The sequence below is a fragment of the Gadus morhua genome, chromosome 22 (genome assembly GCF_902167405.1).
Source record: "Gadus morhua chromosome 22, gadMor3.0, whole genome shotgun sequence".
NCBI lineage: Eukaryota > Metazoa > Chordata > Actinopteri > Gadiformes > Gadidae > Gadus > Gadus morhua.
The window spans coordinates 1366449-1374088 of record NC_044069.1 but is presented as its reverse complement, the minus strand read 5'-3'; the positions used below and the strand labels follow the sequence as shown (position 1 = coordinate 1374088).

The following is a 7640-nucleotide window of genomic DNA, read 5'->3' as shown; positions in this document are numbered from 1 at the left end:
CAGATTGCACTCACAATTCCTGTAAACAGTTGTAGTTGTGAGCAATCTCTCAGTGTGTTGAGAAGGCTCCACACCTGGCTTAGGTCAACCATGGGGCAAGGAAGGCTTCACCAACTTTCCTCTTTTGTCCATTGAAAGGTAGCAACTATGCAAGTGAGTCAAAGCCAAGTTATTGACCGCTTTGCCACCATGAATGCGCGGCGATACAGCTTAATAGTGAAAAATAATAATTTAAAAAGGCTCTATGCAGTAGTGTATGGCCTTATATAGTTTAATTTAAGAGCTTTGATGGTTCTATAACATTTTCCAGGTGGATTGGTGGCAATGAGCCACCTCACCTTAAGTCAGAAATTATATGTTAAAACTTGTTACTTGCCTTTTTAGTCCATGTCATTCTGGCAAAATTATGCTGTTTCCACAAAGCTTCTAAATAAATATAGATGTGTAGACTTCTCCTGATAAAGAGGTGAAGGTCATAAAGAGACTTTTTGTTTATTTGTCAGTTACCTTATTTGTAAATCTTTGAGATGTGTATGTGTTTAAAAAAATATCATTGTACGGTACTCATGAATCTATCTTTGAATCTTTACCTTTACCAGTGCTTTAATATAGCCTACAGTATGACAGTGACAATGATTTTGACATACCCTTCTGTATCCATCTATTTCATATTGTGCACATGTAAAAAAAATATATAAAAATTGGCAGTTGGGGGCCTGTGCCCCAGTAAAACTCTAGGTCTAGCAACGCCCCTGGATGCGGTGATAGAGAACCTCTAAGACCACCCTGTCTGGGGAACATGGCCGCCAGAGCAAAAGCTAAGAGGTAAGAAGAGGATCTCTCTGTCTGTGACTGTTGTCCATCTCAGAGATCAGCAGTGATGCATCATAACTCCGTCATTAGTCTGAGTAAAAGCTGTGTCGTGTGTGTGTGTGTGTGTGTGTGTGTGTGTGTGTGTGTGTGTGTGTGTGTGTGTGTGTGTGTGTTGAAGCCCAGAGCAGCCAGCAGAGAGCAGACTCCCCTGGACCCAGCTGTGTCTCCATGAAGAGTGGACCGCTCTATGAGACCTCCATGCTAACTTTAAAGATGGAAATCAGTCTTTTGAGAAAAGGTAAGCATTGATTAGAGATGATGATTTGGGCCGTAGTCTTAAATTCAACCAACTCTCTGACCAATCGATTGGTCGATGGTGAAAAGATGATTACAAACAATGCGTCTGTTATCTCTGGATCAACATAATCTACCACAGTGCGTTGTACTCTACCTGCTAGCCTCAACATCACATAAGGGCTGTTTGGAGAAGGGCAGTGGGGTTCAGACCCCTCTCGGTCCGAGTCCACTCGGTTAGGGCAGAGCTTCAATATGAAGCAGACAGCGGACGAGCCACGGAGCGTTCGGGCAGCGTCGTTTATAGACGACACCACCGAAGAATTGATTCTAGCTTTTATCTGTGTGTAATATAACGGGGCCCACTGGATGCTGCTGGGATTAGTGACAAGAAGCCAATTCTGATGTGTTGTTGATGTTCACAATATCAACATTTCCATAAGTTGGTTCAATATCATAGCGTTAACAAAATTAGCCTTACCATTTGACGGAACTAACCGCCCCTCAAAGCATAAAACTAATCTTTATTCTCACTGAATCCTATGTTTTTTTTCCCCCTTTGGCAATGATTTTGCCCATTTAACATACTTATCAATTTGCGGGATTTAATTCTACGGCAGTAGATTCATTTACATTAGTGTTGGGCTTTTCAGCTTTCTTTGAGGACAAAAGGATAGCTCGATGTCAGGAACCTTCACTCTAGATGTGTTCAGTCGTCAGGTCCTCATTTTGTACTTAGTCTGTCCAAGGCTTAAATTGTGTTTCAGATGACGTCCCCAACATGGTATGACCCAACAAGAGTAGAGTGTGTGTGTGTTACACGGTCCTCATATTGTTGGGTAGCAGTTATTTTAGTTTGAACCATTTCTATAGAGTTACATACAAAGCCCAGATCCACGTGGGAATTATTTTAACTAACATCGTGTGGTCCCTAATGCAAAGTCAATGCAGCCCTTGACCTCAGCAATGAGTCTCATTCCAAAGACGATTATGATAGACAGGTGGTAGGAATATATTGTAAATTAAATGAGTATTGATCATTAGTTTACTAACTAGATTTGATCTATCTTATAATACAGAATATTTCTGACAGGTTATTGTTGTATTTCGTTTCAGACACCAAGTGGCCATGATCCCAGCTCATACTTCAGTGGACCCAGAAATGAGCCAGAGATCCACTTCATCCATCCAACAGGTTATTACAGATTTATTGTAGATTGTTCTATTTAAATTAAATAGATGTCTCAGTTCATTCCAATTTGATATGAAATGGCTTCTGACTATCACAACCAACCTTTATGTGCAAAATGTTCACAATATAAACATTTCCATAAGTTGTTTCAATATCATAGCGTTAACAAAAATTAGCCTTACCATTTGACAGAACTAACCGCCCCTCAAAACATAAAATGATACTTTATTCTCACTAAATCCTATGTTCTTTTCCCCTTTGGCAATGATTTTGCCCATTTAACATACTTCTTATCAATTTGCTTGATTTAATTTCTACGGCAGCAGATCCATTTACATTAGTGTTGGGGCTGTTCAGCTTTCTTTGACAACAAAAGGATAGCTCGATGTCAGGAACCTTGACTCTAGATGTGTTCAGTCGTCAGGTCCTCATTTTGTACTTAGTCTGTGCAAGGCTTAAATGTGTTTCAGATGACGTCCCAATATGGTATGACCCAACAAGAGTAGAGTGTGTGTGTTACGAGGTCCTCATATTGTTGGGTAGCAGATATTTTAGTTTGAACCATTTCTATAGAGCCTTACATAAAAAGCCCAGATCCACGTTTGAATTGTTTTGCTTACAACTGTGGTCCCTACATGCATAGTCAATGCAGCACAGTATAATATATCCTAATTCCACGTTTCAGTCCTGTGTTTATACAAAATAATATTTATTGTTCATCATTTCATTCAAGGCAAGCAAGTCCTCTGGAACTGTCCCCTCCCTCCAGTGTCCTACTGCAGAGCAGGTAAAAACGCTGCATTCTGGTCATAAGTTCAAATAGTTAATATTTTCACACCTTGGGGTAATTATGATGTGAGGAAACATTGTAGAGTTTCAAGTAAGCATTTTCATTTTGATTTGTAAAGCTTAGAAAAAGCTGCCGTCTGAAAAATCTGAAGCGCCATCATGGTCGTTGTGAAGATCGTTACCAGGAGGCTCAAAAAGAGATAGCCAAGAGATCTTTGATTCAGGTCACCAGAATTAATTATTCGGTGAGTTTGTAGATGTTATGCACATTGTTATGGTACTATAGGGAGTATGATACCCTAGCTATTAATGCATGCGTAATTTATTGACAGAATTAGAAGCTTTTTTTCTCCATTTTCCTTCAGACCTCCACTGACTTATTTGAGGAATCTTCGGATGCTACGGACTATGATGATGCTGACTATGTTGCAGACTCATGTGGCAATTCCTCGGATGCTTCAATTATAAGTACTGTTAGTCAAGAACTCAAAACCATGAAGGGGGATGGTGCCACCAGTTCAGAGGTACCTAGAACATTCAGTTCTTCAAAGATGAGCAGCAATCATTGTGCTTCAGTGATAAGCTGCAGTGCCAATTCATTAAAGAACACATCACAGCAGAAAAGCTCCATAAATGTCACACCATTGCCAATAAAAGCAAAAGGAAGCAAGTACAACAAGAAGCAATTTTGTCTTTATTGTAAAAAGGCCATTTCTAAATTGGCAAGACATTTTGAATCCGTGCACAGTGAAGAGCCTGATGTTGCAATGGCTTTCAGTTTTGATAAAAGATCCCGCAAAAGAAGCGAGTTGTTACGCTCTATTAAGAAGAGAGGAAACTTTGACCATAATGCTGAAGTGGCAAGCTGTGGCACTGGAGAGATGGTTGCTTGTAGAAGACCCAGTACTGCAAAACAATCTGATGACTTCCGTCACTGCAAATTTTGCGAAGGACTGTATGCAAGAAACTCTTTATGGAGACATGTGAGAAACTGCCCGAAAAAGTCTGTTGAGGAAGAGCCTCAAGTTGGCCGAAAATGGATTCAAATGCACTTACCAAGACCTGACTCAGTTAAGGAAACTGTTTGGAAGATTGCTTGTGAAATGAACCAGGATGACGTTTCTTCGGTTGTAAGGAGTGAAACTGTAATCCTTTGTATCGGCGAGTCACTGTTCAATTCCAGGAAACCGTATGAAAGAAGGAATGACTACATACGCCAACAAATGAGAGAGATGGCAAGACTATTGATAACGGCAAGAGCTATAACACCTTTGAAGAGCACCGAAGACCTTGTTATGCCTTGTAACTTTCCGCATGTGATACAGGCAGTTAGATCTGTTGCTGGTTATGATGTCGAAAGCAACTCGTATAAAATCCCATCATTGGCTTTGAAATTGGGACACAGTTTAGCCAAAGTTGCAGGCATTGTGCAATGCAATGCCATCATTGCAAATCGCCCTGCCGTTGCAGAGTCTGCAAAGCAATTTGCCACTCTACATCAGAAAAAGTGGACAGAGTCCATTTCTGCTGCCGCATTGGGAACACTTCAACAAGCCAAATGGAATAAACCACAGGTTTTACCCTTTACAGAGGATGTGTCGGTGCTGCACAAGTTTCTTGCTGCTGAGCGTGTTAAGCGCATGAAGGACCTTGAGGAAGAACCCAACAGCAAAAGCTTTGGAAATCTTGCTAAAGTGACTTTGACGCAGGTAGTACTATTTAACAGAAGGCGGGAAGGTGAAGTTTAAAAAATGGAGCTTCAGACATTCACATCCAGGGATCGTACAGAGCTGAATCCAGACATTGTGAGGGGCCTTACCGACTTCGAGAGGAAGCTTGCAGAGCACTTTGAGAGGGTTGAGATTCGTGGTAAAAGGTCAAGAAAGGTTCCAGTGCTTCTAACCCCCGACATGATCGCTGCTATGGACCTCCTAATGAAAAGCATGAAAGAGTGTCAAGTCCACAAAGAAAATGTGTACATGTTTGCACGGCCAGGTGTCCTTTCCCATTACAGAGGCTCTGACTGCTTTCGTAAGTATGCAAAGCAATGTGGTGCAAAGAACCCAGAGGCACTCACCTCAACAAGATTGCGGAAACAAGTGGCCACTTTGTCCACACTACTAAATCTGAAAGAAAATGAAATGGATCAACTTGCCACCTTTCTAGGACACGACATCCGTGTCCATAGAGAATTCTATCGGCTTCCAGAGAGTACCCTTCAGCTCGCAAAAGTCAGCAAACTCCTGATATCACTCGAAAAAGGAAGACTGCCTTACCTGCAGGGGAAAGGGCTGGATGACATTGAGGTCAATCCTGAAGGTAACATTTTATTTGAAATATAGTTTTTAACCACTTCAAATATAACTATTATAAGTGTTCTTAGTCCTTAATTTAAATGATTTGCCTGAACTGTTTTTTACCCAACCAGATGAAGTAGAAATGAGTGATTCCAGCGAAGAAAACTTTGCTGACCTACATCAATGCAAAGGTATCCTGACTTGTATATATGCGGTAATATCTTTAAGTTATGTCACATAAATTAACATTTCTGGGGGATTATCGAAATGATCCTCAAGTAATTCTACATTCATGAATTTGCATTCAGCTTATGTTTACATCTGAAATTTAAATGAATATATAATGTAGAATTGCATATTGCCTGACACTGAGGTTGTTTACAGTGAATAATGCAACCAAACCAACGTATTGTCAGAAAGCTCATAGAATAACATCATCATTATTACTTTGCAAAGGCTCAATAACTGAGACTGCCAGGGACCAGACACTTCTGAGGCATACTCCTGAGTCAACCACCCTGGACAACATGGAGGGCACTTCCGAGTCAACCACCCTGGACAACATGGAGGGCACTTCCGAGTCAACCACCCTGGACAACATGGAGGGCACTTCCGAGTCAACCACCCTGGACAACATGGAGGGCACTTCCGAGTCAACCACCCTGGACAACATGGAGGGCACTTCCGAGTCAACCACCCTGGACAACATGGAGGGCACATCTGAGTCAACCAGCCTGGACAATATGGAGGGCACTTCCGAGTCAACCACCCTGGACAACATGGAGGGCACTCCTGAATCAACCACCTTGGATGACGTAAACATGAGTCACAAAATTGTCACATCCCAAGCTTCTTCAAAGGGCTCCAAAAGAAAGCAAGGTTAGTCAGCATTTTGTATTAGCAGAGCCATTGATCCATTGTTAATCAGTTTTATTTTGTTTCCATTTATGAAAGCTGTGAAGGTGAGAAGCAAGTGGACGGGTGAGGAAGTGAAGGCTGTTGAGCGGCATTTGCTTAACTTCATTACAAGCTGCAGAATACCTGGTAAAAAGGACTGTGACTCCTGCCTCCAGGCAGAGCCAGTCGCGCTGAAAGACCGAGACTGGGTTGCCATCAGGTACTACGTACACAACAGAAACGTAGCATTAAAAAGGAAGATGACTAGGTAGATCCATTCCAATTGATCTTGTTTTTTGCTTGTATTTTTTTTGCTGGCACTCAATAAAAGTAAGAAATGCAAAAAGTGTTCCGCCTTTTTTTATTACGTGAATATTTGCTACAAATTTTTATATATTGTCACAAATAACAATAATACGACTTAAACAGAGAATATATTATATTTAAGAGCTATGTGAACATGGATAGTCCTTTCTGTTGAAGGTTACCCGGGCTGTCTGGGGTTTTGACATTTCTACATATATAACCGGACCCCAGTTAAAATACAGATCCTATTTTGTGTATTCTAGGGTCTTTATAATTCACATTAACCTGAAAATAGAGTGTGTGTGTGTGTATGAGCTGGTTGCTATGGGCCTTATAAGTCACATAAACCTGAAAAGGTCCTCATATGTAGCATTAAAATCAGGTCTGAACAAAAATATAGCCCTAGCCTAAATCTGAATAGATGGTTGCATTCCTAGAATCAAGGAATGGAAATATTCTGATTCCCAGGTCTCTTGGACCTTGGGAAAGGCATGTCCCAATTTGTCACATTTTTTCATAAGTCCTGATATAGTCTATAAACGCGTATGTGTGTGTGTGTGTGTGTGTGTGTGTGAATACACACACTGTAACGCAAGTGTTTCTTGTCGGTTCTTTGACGTGTCTTGTATTTCCACAACGAGACTTCATTGGGGGTTATCTGAGCCATGGTTGAGAAGAAATTGGGGGAAAGGAACTTTGGCTTTGACTGGCTGAAGTACATGAACTGCGACATGCCGCCGGTTGCCGCGAGGCACCATCGCCCGGCAGCGGGCAGCCGGCAGCAGGCAGCGCGCGGTTCAGTCGACTTCAGGTTGATGTGAAAGTGGAAGAACCAGAGACGTCGCAGAACCCGACAAAGTCGTTTGTGATTCATAATATCGTCTGGAGGCGCACACAGCTTTTGGCCGTGATAATATGTATTAAATCATATAGATTTCTATGTATTATATGATATTATTTAGATATAGAGCTCCAGGACTGTAACGCAAGTGTTGTACACTTCCTTATTATTTGGATAACCGTTCTGCTTTTGGCGTTATGGCGCATAACAC

At 41.4% G+C, this 7640-nt stretch overlaps 1 protein-coding gene across 2 annotated transcripts; it reads left to right on the top strand.

Moving 5' to 3' along the window:
* Positions 1-2630: 2630 nt before the first annotated feature.
* LOC115535284 (uncharacterized) lies at positions 2631-6899 on the top strand. Of its 2 annotated transcripts, XM_030346351.1 has the most exons (6): positions 2631-3086; positions 3208-3333; positions 3454-5407; positions 5517-5576; positions 5842-6264; positions 6340-6899. In XM_030346351.1, the coding sequence occupies exons 3-6, from the start codon at positions 4840-4842 to the stop codon at positions 6552-6554; spliced, it is 1266 nt and encodes a 421-aa protein (XP_030202211.1). In that variant the 5' UTR covers positions 2631-3086; positions 3208-3333; positions 3454-4839; the 3' UTR covers positions 6555-6899. The 2 variants fall into 2 exon arrangements, with proteins under 2 accessions (XP_030202211.1, XP_030202212.1); XM_030346352.1 differs by lacking the exon at positions 3208-3333.
* The last annotated feature ends 741 nt before the right edge of the window (positions 6900-7640 follow it).

Bases quoted from the DNA above. Each gene is read 5' to 3' on its own strand.
- LOC115535284 (XM_030346352.1), top strand. From the start codon at position 4,840: ATGGAGCTTCAGACATTCACATCCAGGGATCGTACAGAGCTGAATCCA. The intron at 5,577-5,841 runs GTATCCTGACTT...TACTTTGCAAAG, and splicing joins TGACCTACATCAATGCAAAG to GCTCAATAACTGAGACTGCC. The intron at 6,265-6,339 runs GTTAGTCAGCAT...CATTTATGAAAG, and splicing joins GGGCTCCAAAAGAAAGCAAG to CTGTGAAGGTGAGAAGCAAG.